This window comes from Squalius cephalus, assembly GCF_949319135.1.
Source record: "Squalius cephalus genome assembly, chromosome: 18".
In the NCBI taxonomy this organism is placed as follows: Eukaryota; Metazoa; Chordata; class Actinopteri; order Cypriniformes; family Leuciscidae; genus Squalius; species Squalius cephalus.
Genome location: NC_137139.1, coordinates 17,391,596 through 17,405,401, shown reverse-complemented (window position 1 = coordinate 17,405,401; position 13,806 = coordinate 17,391,596). Strand labels below are relative to the sequence as shown.

Below are 13,806 nucleotides of genomic sequence, written 5' to 3'. Positions count from 1 at the left end.
TATAATGCCTATCAGTTCATTTAGTTACCATATTAGTTGGATAGTAGTTAGAAACGTTTATTAAAATTATTTTAATTAAATTCTGTGTTACAAACAATTCTTATCGGACCAAATTTGAAAACGGTGACAATACTAAAGGACGTAGAAAAATAAAAATACAAGACAAAAAATAAAACCATGCAGCTGTCTAGTGAACTTTGAGCTAGAAATTTTCCTTCCTAGCTCAAAAGCAAACATCTGCGTCAGTCTCACAAGATGACTGAGTAAGCTGGTTTTATTCGTCAAACGCAGAGCTAAATCTGATTCGAATACGAGTTCGACCCAGATTGATTACGAGTAATCAATTACAAACTAAATCACAATATTAGTGTTAAACGTTTATGCTCAATTAATGAGCTGTGTTGTTTTACAAATGATAAGTGGCATGTTTGAGCAAAACACTACTTCCCTGACCGGGAATCGAACCCGGGCCGCGGCGGTGAGAGCGCCGAATCCTAACCACTAGACCACCAGGGATGCGTATACTATTTGCTTGTTGGATGGCATTAAAACAAATTACCAAACTTATTCAACTGCAATATGTATTCATTATGTGCATTTATTGATATTGTTATCCGGTATTATGCACACGATGTGCAACAAGACCAAATCTTGGCAACACTTTCATTGTTTCTGAACATTTTCAGAAAGAAAGCACCAACCCTCCCGTCCTTGATTTCGCTGGTTTGATCCGGTTTCACGCGGAGCTGTTTATATAGAGGAGAGAGACGCCCCGCCTCCATTCAAACGTCTCTGTATAAATGGCAGCGAACGTGTTGTTTTTGTTAGACAGCATTGCGGTAGTTATTTCCTGACGTGGAGGGTCTTATCCATCCAAACCTTTTCAAATGGGCCCCGTCGCCTAGCGTTTTCTCCCCAAAGCCTCCGACTGAATCGAGCAGGGTGCTTTAATAACATCAGCACGAGCGGCAAAAGAAGGTGAGGATGTGGTCTTACACCTAATATTTTAAAGGGTGGTCATTGTTTGGGCTAGAGAATCTGAGCAGAGTAACGTAGCCTACATTTAGTCTATCACTGTAAATGCTATGTATCTTGCTGTAATGTTAGTGCTCTACATGCATGTTTTTTCATGTTTGGGGCAAAATGTTTCTTTTGTGAGTGCATGACCATGCCCCTCAGTCTCAACTGCCAAAATTCCTATGGGCTTACTGTAAGTAACTTCCTGGCGTAGTCTTCTGAAACATACGGTGGAAAGCCTTTTCTTAATGAATGCCTTGTGTGGCATAATGTCACTTAGGTTAGTATTGTGGTTTGACTCTAAAACCTAATGAGTAACCCTTACAATAACAACATCTAACCAAAACAAGGTGTCAAACCACACATTAGTGATACAACCTCTTAAATGCCTTCTTTTGAGTCGATCTGTATTCATTAGAAGCAATTTTTCAGGGTTAAGAAGGTAAATAATAGTCTGGCTGCTACAGAAGCTGTCATATCTGACCAAATCTCTTTTTGCTCTCATCACAGGGTTTCCATCTAAGTCACGACTTACACAAGTCTGTAAAATGGCAGCCATCCCAGCTAGTGGTTCTCTTGTTGCCACTCATGACTACTACAGAAGTAAGTATCCTTGACTGTTATAGTAAATGCACCATTAATAGTTGATGTTATACTGCGAATTTGCCTTATAAGACTGTTTCTTTTCAGGGCGCATTGGCTCTACATCCAGTAGCAGCTCATGTGGCAGTTCAGAGTACAGTGGGGAGGTTATTCCACATCATCCAGGTCAGTTGCATTTCATTTCAATCTCCCTCCAAGCCCCCACCTAAATCAATATTTTATTGCGACAGTTTTGACAATTTACACGCATTATGCAACCATTTGCACATTCACCACCCACATCAGCTCTGTTCAAATGGGTGTCCTTCTGATTGTTTTGGGTAACCAACTTTTGATGAAGTCACTTCATTGAATTTAGAAAGAGGACTGTTGCTTAGTCATCTGGCAGGGCTCTGGTTAGGCCGTATACGTATGCACCAGCCTACATGTCTTTGTTTAGAGACTCTTTTAACAGTGATTGTGTTAGTGCTAGTGTATTTGTATACTAAATCCATTAAAAGATTAGGAAAGATTGGTGGTGTTTTGTTCTGACCTGTTGTTTAATTGTGCTTTAGGTCTGCCCAAACAGGATTCTGGTCATTGGTGGTCCAGTTTCTTCTTTGGGAAGCAGAACCAGCCTGGTATGGGAACTCTTACTGAGGAGGCGCAGCAGAAGTGAGTCACTGGATTGAATTTCACCTAAATTGGTGCATGTAACATGAAGGCCTTGCCAAGTGCTGATTTGAAATGCCTATGCAGTTGCAAATTTGTAACGGGGTATCAGTTTGTCGTATCAATGGCTACAATTCTTAATCTGGTTGTCTCTCTGCAGGTCAGGGGTGGTGAGCGTGACCAATGGGCAGGTGACATGTGTCGCCCGGGAGATGGTGATGAGGCAAGCGAGCGAATGTAGCGATGGAGGCAAGTCGGAGGCGGGGAGTTCTCCTCGTTCCTGAATCCGAGACCAGATCAGGACACCAACGCTAGGGGACGGAAATGGTTCCCTTTTTATTTTATTTTAATTTCCCATCCATATAATTGGCTGTTTTAGTACCTTTTCTTTTTGTATTCATTGTTTTATATATATATATATCACGTAATAAATGGAAGAGCTGAAACTTGCAAAAATTTTGTACATTTTTACACACCTGTAACTCTGGAGATTTTGTTACTTGTTATTGTCTTAACCTGTGTTTTTCAGCACAATAAATTGTCTTAAACAGCCCACTACTGCTACTGGACTTTGTTGTGTGTGTGTGTGTATATAATAAATCAACCATACACCATCCTCCTTATACAGTTGAGGGAAAAGACCTCCTTTTCCAAAAATCCTTTGCTATGCATTTAGTAGTTTACTGGAAGGTGCAGTTGAAATTGAATAATAAAAGAAGAGCAATATATGGGGTCTTGGGGAGAGACTACATTCATTGTCCATTTCTTTTGCACATGGTTCTTTTACACTCCATGGTAATTGGGAATTCTGTATGTGTGTACATTACAGCTGATTTGTACTAAATTAATTCTAAATGTGCAGTGTGGAGGAAAGGCTCCTGCGTTTTGTTAATTTAAAAGAATGATCAGATTACGTAACAAGCATGCAGACTAAATTCAGCAAATCCTTTCAACTTTGACAAACAGACTGTTTGATCGTAACCGAAGGAGACAAAATGTCATGGCCATGAAGAACTGCCCTTGAGTGAAATATCAGTTCCCCTTGTATAGAAATGATCCAAGAATAATAATAAAAAAAGCCAACAGTTAGTTTTGGAGAAAACGTTTAATTCAAATAAATGCATTGAGCTCAGCATCCTTCTGAACAGGCTGAGCTGCAGGTCCAGGAAATAAAAATAGGTTCAAAGTGCTCTTGAGTGGAATAAAGCATTTTAAAGACATTTTACTAAACTAGTGCATTGCTTTCTGAATAGAAGACATCTACTTCATACTTGGACATGGTTTATGAAACCCCAAAAGGACAGAACCTAGTGCCTGTGGACTTCAAAATATGCAGTGTGGGCGGTAAACCCAACAGTGAGTATGGAAAACTGCTCTGTAGAGATGACGTTGTACGGCTTTGTTCCCATGTGTACATGGATTTTCCAGGTCACTAAGTTCTGATGGTTGGTTAGATACATGGAAAGGCCTCTTTGTGGCATGCTGACTCTGTTCTTTTTCAGGCATCATTTGTTCACAGCAACAGGACCAAACTAAGAGACTGTGACAGATGCTGTGTTATTGATAGTTTACTTTAATGTACTTTTTTAAATGCAGAATAGTTGGATGTCCATTAAAGACAAATCAGTTCGCTCAATTGCCATATTGGCTATTTTCTATTTAGGCAATAGATACAGTTCCTATGAATTTGAACGATGAAAGAGCAAGATCTCCTAAATTAAAAACAATATTACAAATTATTCTCTGTCAAATCACGTTACATTTCAGGTTGGTCCAGCTAACGCGCATGCAAAATAATAATAATAATAAATAAAAAAATAAACAGGCAATGGCTATCTTAAAAAAATAGATATTTTAACTGCAAGCTAGGACCGTCTTCCTATAGTAGTCATATTGTGAGCCGTTGGTGGGAATATGCTTTGTGTAAATTAAGCAGAGTGAATTCAACACATGACTAAATGGATATTACACCGTATAATTACACACCCGTTCAAAAGTTTGGGGTCAGTAGCACATTTGTTTAAAGAAAAAAATATTACTATTTTTTATTCAGCAAGTGTGCATTAAATTGATCAAAAGTGACAGTAAAGACATTTATAATGTTACGAAAGATTTCTATTTCAAATCAATGCTGATCTTTTGATCTTTCTATTCATCAATGAATCCTACCAAAAATGATCACAGTTTCCACTGAAATATAAATAAGTGTTTTTATGTGATAATGATAACAATGTTTATTGAGCAACAAATCAACATATTAGGATGATTTCTGAAGGATCATGTGACAGATGACAGGATTAATGATGCTGAAAATTCAGCTTTGACATCACAGGAATAAATTACATTTTAAAATATATTCATTTATTTTAAATTGTAATAATATGTCACAATTTGACTGTTTTTATTGTATTTTTGATCAAATAAGTGAAGCCTTGGTGAGCATAAGAGACTTACTGACCACAAACTTCTGAATGGTAGCAGATAAACTAATTTGTTGTTTTCTAACATGCAAGTCTTCTGCAGACAATGCAAAAAAAAAAAAAAAAAAAAAAAAAATCTAGTAGGTAATAATCAGCAGCACATATAAGTCATACCCTTTTTTTCCAGCACTCTATGCATTATTTTTGTGCAGGTGTCTACTTGACCACACGATCAGCAGGACTTATCCGTTTGGAAGAGGTTTCGCTTGATGTCTGGTTCCTTAAAACCACATTTATTGTCCAGCGATTGTTCATAGGCCCTGAGAAATCTGCATTCAGACAGAAAGACATGGAATAAAGAGACATTCTTGTCAGAAGTGCTAAATGTACATCTAGTTAGATCAACAGATCTCAGCTGAACTTTTACCATACCTTGCTGTTTGGGTTTGGTCAACCAGGCAGTCACTTGTCTTTGCTCTGGTTCCATTAAGTTATCAGAAAGACTATTGACTGCCTTCATTTTGTCTGTTGGGAAGATGCCTGCAAACAAAATCAATCACACACTCATAAACACATGAGAACATCCTCTTAATCCATTTGATAAAAATAAATCTGAATCTGCACTTTATTCAGCATTGATAAATATTTTAAAGTCCCCCTGTGGTGAAAATTCAGCTTTTAATTTTGTTTTTGTCTATGTGGTGTTTTTATGCTTTAAGACAAACCATGTGCAAATTCATGTCAACACCATTGCTGAGTATTTTCTCCTTAAAACTGCAGTGAACCAAAGACAGTCTCAAAAACGCGGTTTGAAATCGCTGGTGTTTCTGATGTCACAAACTACCTTGCAACCAATCAGGATCTCAGTGGATCTCTGAGCTGGTGTGAGTGAGTGGAGGCGGGGCTCATTTGCATATTCATAGAACCACATATACTAGATGAGACAAGGGTGTAGAGTTACATTCAAGCTATTTTAAGGCATGAATACATTTTTTAAAGGAAAAAACATTTAAATATGTAATTTTGGTGATCAAAGATAAGTTTTAATGGATAGAATTATTGACTACAGGAGGACTTTAAATGTAATTTTAAACATTTTTGTTTTCTATGATTTCTTATGATGATTTTAGTACCCAGCAATGCAATTAGGTCTATTTCTGTCAATTCACAAAAAGAGGAGCAATGTTTTTATTTGTTCAACAAATAAGTCAATGACTATGTCAGTTGATAAGGCTAAAATAGGAACAGTGTGTGCTGTACATTCAGGTACAAGTTCATTCAGGAGAAATAAACAGAGCTTTGGGATACTGCAGACAGTCAGAATTACACGTGTCCTGTAGCTGGTTAAACATCAGAGAGCTAAAAATAGTGCTGCACTTACTCCGATAAAACTCATTCCGAGCGAGCAGACACACGGGGGCATTTACGGTGGTCATGGTCAGCTTTTATGTGTAAATATGACAGAACCAAATGCTTGGAAATGGAAGTGTTCTTTGGAACCTGGAAAAATATAGCAAAAGAGGTGGATTTAAGGTCAGTGCTGAATAAACTTTATTTGTTTTAAGGTCAGGGAACAAATATCCTCATCAGAGCGACATAAACATGATAGAAAAAAAAATTTCTGGGAAAAAACCTGGTCAAAGTCCATTTTGGAAAACTAAAATCTCTTATCATACTTTAGACCAAACTTGTTGACGCCACATAAAACAAACATGCTGATTGTAGATAGGTGGATCACAGGTGTGTCAAAAGTCATAGAAAGAACCTTTGTCCCAGTTTTGCTCAAATTGTAAACAGAATCCGCTGGTCCTATGTAGGGTTGCTGTGCACATAAGCTGTATTAAATATGTATGGCTTTGCGTGAGCAACATCGATGTTGTTCTGAGTAGCAGCATGGCTGTGATTTCGTCCAGAGATAGTTTCTAAACGAATCAGTGTTTTTGAACAAACCGGGTTGAGTGAATGATTCAGTGACTCTTTCATATAGAGAGTCACTTGTCGCCACCTACTGGAGAGTTTCAAAGAGTGAAAAACTGTATGTTATGTCTGCCTGATGGGAATACACTAGGGCTACTGATGGCTGACATTGTAATATGATTTGGCATAATTCCTGTTACTCTTCGTCTTCAGGGTGTGTTGAAGTATCTCTATACCAAAATACTTTTCCAACTCTAAAAATAAAGTCACTACCTTCACACAAACAGTCTGAGATAGGAAAGTATGCGATCATAGCTGGATGATGCTAATTATGGAAATGAACTTTACTCTATATAGCCAGCCAGAAGGGTATAATTTGATCTTGTCTTATATATTGGGAGCCTTGTTGTGATGCTGAGTATAAAATACAATGCTTCTCAACAGATCTGCAGTCTCCTGCATGGTTCTTTTTTTTTTTTTTTTACTTTTTACTTTTTAGCCAGTTACGGCTCTCTTAAGCACTAATCCTTCACTGAGTCAACATGAAATTGGTCTTGAACACAAAAGCCTTTGTGTGAAGGAGGTGTAATCCACAATGACTTAACACCAGTGAAAACTACGCTTCATCAGCACACTCTGATCATTTTAAATGGGTGAAGCAGTGAGGGATTAAAGGAAAACTTGATGTCGTTTAATCTCATTTGAAAGATCATAAAAGGTTAGCACATTAGAGATGTCTGGAATTGAATGCAGCAGTCTGAAAAGTTAATGGAAAAGGGTGTCATTCTTCTACAAAGACTGATGTCCCCTAGGCAGTTTACAAAGACCAAAAGACAAAAGTTTTTCTGTGAATTGATGTATGTGTTGGGCAGTTGTGTATGAGAGAGAGAGAGAGAAAGACAGAATTAGAGACAAAAGAATGAAAGTAAGAGAGACAGAGAGCTGGCCTATAGAAAGAGCAACAAAGAAGCAGAGGAAATCTAATCCTCACAGATGTGAAAATTCCCCTGCTAAACTCCATCCGCAGTCAAACAAAACACATTAACAAGCCATATTTCTAAAGAAAAGTAAAAACAACTTGACTCAATTCAAAAAGTTCTGGACAGATGCAATTTTCAGAGACCTGCTTGGTTAGTATCATGTCAACCTATTAGACATATCTAGGTCAGTTTATATATACAGCTTGTGGTTATACAGTCGGCTTAATGTTTTTAAGTGTTTAACGTTCCTTCAAATCTAAAAACAGTCACGTTGCTGATTATATATCTGCCAATCAGCCATTTAATTAGAAAGGCCATGCATTATGCCTTGATCTTATCTTTAAGTGGACCTTGCCTTTTTGTCTGTCTGTCATGTGTAAAATCCTTAAAGTCCAATGGCAGTATGTCCCAGAAAAATACTTTTTAAATCTTGTGAAGAAGGGAAAGCCTGAGGAATCGTTGAGCATATCCAAACCAGCAGGCAGACTGTAGTTTTATATCAAACCCCTCCTTTGCTCCAGGCTCAAGGACTGAAAAGCTATTTGCTAAGGAGCTGAAGGTCCCACCCTGAGGAACACCCCTATGCTTTCTTGACCATTTGGAAAAGACTCAAGGAACGGTTGGGATGCCCTGCTTATGCTCTGCAACAATATCTTCCAGTTCTCGCAAGTGCCAGTGGAAATTCATTGCACAAGAGATAAGCTTCTACTTTTACACATGAATGCTATACTGATTTAAATGGACTTTTAGTATTTATTATAATAATAATAATTATAATGACACTGTTTATTAAGCACACTGTCAGTAAATTGTGTTTGTTTTTGTTGCCTTTTGTTGTAATTATAATCTCACATTGCAGGTCTTTGAGAAAACCCTGCAAGCCATCAATCCACTTTGACCTATATTCTCGATGGTAAGAAAAACAGGACTATTCCATGTGACATGCCTGCTAAAGAGTCTTGAGCAGGGGGAGCCATTGGGCTGAAGCATGTACGTCTCCTGTTTACTCTCCTGCCTTATATTTGAAAGGTCATTCTGTATAAAGGTTAATGGTGGGCGGAGAATAAAATTGGGGAAAGCAGGAGAAATAGGTATATTAATGAATAAATAAGGCCTTCAGAAAATCTCAAATGTGGCAGTTTTGTGTTTGAGATGTTCTTACAATAAGGACGTAGCAGGGTAATCTGACTAGTGCTTTATTATTATATTTACAGCCTTTTGTGATGAGATTAAGATCAGTTTCCAAATCTCTGAAATTAATCTTAATTATTTTTTGCATCCGTGAAAAAATGGCAAATTATTATTAATATTTTAAGCATGAAGCTGAAATATGCAGATTGTGCCCCATTAGTTAATCAAACAAAAATATTTCCATTGAACAAATAAAAAAAAAATTGTTTGCCAGGTTAATGTACAGGGTGGGCCATTGGATACACCGTAATAACATGGGAATGGTTGGTGATATTAAAGTCCTGTTTGTGGACTTCTAAATGGCCACCATGGTCACCACCCATCTTGAGGAGTTTGCCCCCTCACATATACTAATGTGCCACAAACAGGACTTTAATATCACCAACCATTCCCATGTTATTACGGTGTATCCATATAAATGGCCCACCCTGTACTGTATATGTGTAAATATGTGTAGACAGTTCTCACAACTTCTGTCATCATTTACTCATCCTCGTGCTGTTCCAAATCATTGCTTTCTTCAGCAGAACATAGAAGAATATTTTTATGAATATGGGTAACCAATAGTGTATTCTCTGGCAAAACTGAGAAACTTTGTGTCCGCTCCCTAAAATTGTGACAGAAATAATATGGAGCTCGGAGGCAAAATGACATTTCAATGCTTTTTACAAGTAAACAAAGAAAGAATGCAAAACCTTTGTGAGACATAAAAAGTTTTGTGTGCAAATGTGAAGTTATTCAGGGGAATGCAAAAGCATTTAATCATTATTAGGGGCTCCGTATTAACCGAGTCATTATTAAAGGTATATAGGAGGATCTTTCCGAATTTTAGATAAGACCCGCCCTCTCCACTTTTTGAATAAGTTTGATTGATTCACCAGAATGATTGACAATTAGGAGGACCAATAGTGTAGGTGATCCACCCGGAAGTAAAAAATCCTCCATTATACCTTTAAGTCATTATATTTTCTCAATATTTTATTTTTGTGCTCCACAGAATAAAGAAAGTCATACAGTTTTGGGGTGAGGGTGAGTAAATGATGACGGATTTACATTTTTCAGGAGAACTATCCCTTTAACATTAATTAAATTAAAATCTGTGGTACTGTTTCTTCAGAACTATTAATATTAATTTACTGTAATTGTATTACTGACTAAAGCACAGCTACAACAACAGATGCAGAAAGGCCCTTTATTTATATTACTCATTCCTCAATCACACTTTACATTTAAAGGAACAGGAAGGTTAATTAAATATTAAGGCCTTAAGTTGGACAGGTTTGAACCTGAAAATTACACCCACATGAAAGCACCACTGAAACAGTACATGGCGGCGGCAGTTACCCACACTGCACCCACAACACTGTAAAAACTTTGGCTTGATGCCAGTTAAAAAGGTTAGTGGGTGCGTGTCTATTTGTGGTTGACCTCAATTGACTGTATAATTTTGCAAAAGAGCAACACGAAACCTGCTGCTATATTCATAAATACAGACTTTCCAACACTGTTAATATTATCTCCATCAGCTGAATGTTGGCAGCTTAAGGTCATATAAACTGCTTAGTTAGTTGCGAGGTGTTGCCCACATCATTACCATATCATCACTCACGTGGTTAGCATTATGGCTGGCACGCAGCAGGCAGATGTTGCTGCTCGGGGAAGCCATGCAGGCCGCATGACCTATTTTCAACTATATAAAACCACTAAAGGTTGTTGAACTGCTGAGTCACAAAAGTGATAGATTTAAGCAATAGCCATTACAGCGCCAGGCATATAAAAATATAAAATAGTTATTATTATAAACTTATATTACACGAGTAAAAAGAAATTGCTTCAGGCATTCCAAAACTGTATATCAAGTATGTTGACTTATGCTAAATATTTTGCTATTTTTGCTGGTTTTATTCAAGTTACTGCCACACTGTGATGCATAATCGAGTCATTAATAAATAAATAACTCAAATATCCGCTCCTTAAACTTGGCCATTGGCCATGTATTAGTTTTTTCTATTAAGAATTAATCTAGGGTTTGAATTTTTGTGACTATTGTTGTTTTTTTGTTGTAGCTGGTTGTTGTATTTTTTATTTAGGCCTAATGTTACCTCAGGTGAAGAATGTAAATGTTATTCAAAAGTCCAGGTCTATGTACCAAGCCTGACCCAGAATCCAGTCAGAATTTCCCTAATAGCTATAATAATGAATCCGTTTAAATAGAAACAATTATACATTAATCACATGGAATTGCCTACTTTTTTTTTAATGAATTTTATTAACAAATATGTACAGAACAAAACTGTATGCCAGAGGTACAAACATTAAAAGAAATAATGTTACAAGGAGTATACAAAAAACACATTAGTTGCATAGGAATTTTTCCAGAATAGAATTTGTTTTTAAAGCCTTTGACTGTTTAAGATCATTGATGGTGGTGCTGTAATGAGATAGCTCTTGTAGAAATAAGTTAAATAATGGCTTGCTGTCAGTCCATTTTCTTTTATGAATGTGAAATTTTCCTAAAAATAAAACAAGTTGTACAAAGAAAATCAAGTCCTTTTCCAAATTAATGTCCTCAAAGTAAAGAAGAACGTCTTGCAACTACTAATGGTTAGTGCAATCACGTGACTTCCGAAGAGAAAGACGTGCAATTACAAAAAAAAAAAAAAATATTAAAAAAGTTTTTTTTTTTTTTATCAGTTAGAAGGTTTGCAAGCTCAAACTTAAGACAAACGAGGAGTCAGAATTATTGATTTTCCAGTGAAGTGAAAACAGCTGGTTTAAAGGGGAAAGAGTGTGACAGGAGCAGGTCGATGTTCAGAGTCTGTGGAGTGTGGACTGACTCTGAAGATCACGCTCTGACAGCATGAGCAGCTCCGCGAGCCTCTTCCTGCATGGCCGATCATAAATCACTCACACAGGGAACTAGAGCAGCTTTCCCTGGAAGAGATCATGTCACCGTTAAACCATCATCACAGTCCTATAGTCTGAGCGACCTCAAGCGAAGTTTAATGTGTAGCCTATATTAAGCACAACAAAACCTTCCTATATAGGCTAATTCGATATTTATTATGCCCATGTAGACACAGGCCTAACATTTCTTCACTTTATTTGTTTGTTAATTAATTATTTTTTAGTCTGTGGTAAGAAAAAGAAAAAGACACCCATCTGGAAAGAACAGGGCAGGATGGAAACAAACTAAAGCTGAGCATCTAAAATTCATTTTTTACAGTCCAAAAACAATAACAATACTCTACTTGTCACAGTCTGTTCTGTTCAATTGAGTCATCACGGACATTCAGTTTTTCATGGCACATGCCTTGCTTTGTTTGTATTCCCGCCATTTATTAACATGATCACCTCATAATGAGATCATTCTGTTCAGCTGTGTTGCTCATTACCTAGTTTGTGTTCTTATAAAAGTTGACTTTCAGTCACTCCTTGTCTGTTCACTGTCTTGGTTAGTGTGTGTTGCTACAGGGCTGCTAACTACGCGTTCAGCACTTCTCACCACACACACACACACACACACACACACACACACACACACACACACTCTCTCTCACACACACACTCTCTCTCTCTCTCTCTCTCTCACGCCACACATCCATTAGGCTGTCTCATGCACAAAAAAATCGAGGACACGGAGACCGACAGATAAGACAGACAGAGCAGGTTAATATGATACAAAAAAATTTTTAGCTCTCAGATTCTGTCAATTTTATTATGAAATTCAAACAATAAAGACCGTTTGGGCGCTTGAAATGTGACGTGACAGATCCCTACGCCTCAGTTCAAGCGGCACCTGAACCGATCATATAGCTAATAGTGAATAAACACGAATGAACAATGTAGAAAGATACAGTATAACTTACGGAATTGTATAGTCCGCATACAGAATATGATCAATCAGTGTTTTTCAACCGCGGAAAGGGTCAATAAAACAGCTGGAGAACAACTGTCACATAACATTTACCTCAGGAAAGCCATTTAATGACCATATAGCACGTTAGTTGGCTAGAAAAAAAGTTAAATATGTGTTCTATATTACATATTTATTATATTTTTATTTATCATTAAATAAAGTTGTTATAGGCCTAATAAAAAATCCATTGTATTTAATTCAATAATAGGCTAGGCTACTAACAGCTTATAGGCTCCCTATGTTTACAGCATTAGGTGAGATTTTTCTTTTTCTTGAGAAAAATTAACGCCTATCTTGTGCTACCTAATATTTATCCAAATGAGTCAATTTTGAATCAAATCACAAGAACTGAATTGAATTGAAATCGTGAAATTTGTGTCAAGCAATAATACAAAAAAAAAACAAAAAAAAAAAAAAAACGTAGCTTACCAGAAATTGTACCGTGTAAACATTGTGACATGTCACTAAACCTATAAACTCTGTTTAGTTACTAAAATGTTTTGACAATCACAATACACTTATTGTGATGCAAGATTGTTTATTTTATTTCTTTTTACATTGATGTAAGCTGCTCTTTGCACTTGGAAACATTTTCTGGCATTGTATTCATGTGAAAAAGGTATGGTATGAGGTGTCTGTTTATTAAAGAAAATATACTCTTTCATTTTGTCTGCATTTTGAAAATGTCATTTTTGGATATTTAAAGTATGATAAGTGGGAATAAGGAGGCTTTTGTAATTTATTGAATTTTATTAGTCAAATTTCACATTCATAAGTAAGTTATGCCCCTTTTCTCAGTATTCCTTAAATTTTATGGTTGATGTGAGTGACAGGTTGGGGCGCCGGCAAACACGTCATCAGAGAAGGGAAGAGATGCAAGAGGGGAGGTTATTTTGATTACGAGGGAAATAATAATAATAAAGTAATAATAATAATAATAATAATAATAAATATATAATGATGTGAATGGATAAATCATTTATAACACTGCAATATTCCAAAAAAAAGCATCGTTTATTTAAATGTCATGGTGACGGTCTTTATGGCGTATCACCAAAAATTGGATGTGAAAAGAAGTGAAAATATTTAAAGTTCACCCCATGTCGAT

General features: G+C 36.7%; 1 protein-coding gene across 1 annotated transcript; it reads left to right on the top strand.

The window, feature by feature from the left end:
* Window positions 1-780: 780 nt before the first annotated feature.
* On the top strand, window positions 781-2,824 carry ppdpfb (pancreatic progenitor cell differentiation and proliferation factor b). The gene is made up of 5 exons (XM_079849038.1): window positions 781-978; window positions 1,528-1,620; window positions 1,708-1,785; window positions 2,175-2,274; window positions 2,432-2,824. The coding sequence occupies exons 2-5, from the start codon at window positions 1,566-1,568 to the stop codon at window positions 2,553-2,555; spliced, it is 357 nt and encodes a 118-aa protein (XP_079705164.1). The 5' UTR covers window positions 781-978; window positions 1,528-1,565; the 3' UTR covers window positions 2,556-2,824.
* Window positions 2,825-13,806: the final 10,982 nt, after the last annotated feature.

Excerpts from the sequence above, each read along its gene's own strand:
- ppdpfb (XM_079849038.1), top strand. The coding sequence starts at position 1,566 with ATGGCAGCCATCCCAGCTAGTGGTTCTCTTGTTGCCACTCATGACTAC. Across the intron at positions 1,621-1,707 it reads CACTCATGACTACTACAGAA|GGCGCATTGGCTCTACATCC; the intron begins GTAAGTATCCTT and ends GTTTCTTTTCAG. Across the intron at positions 1,786-2,174 it reads GGTTATTCCACATCATCCAG|GTCTGCCCAAACAGGATTCT; the intron begins GTCAGTTGCATT and ends ATTGTGCTTTAG.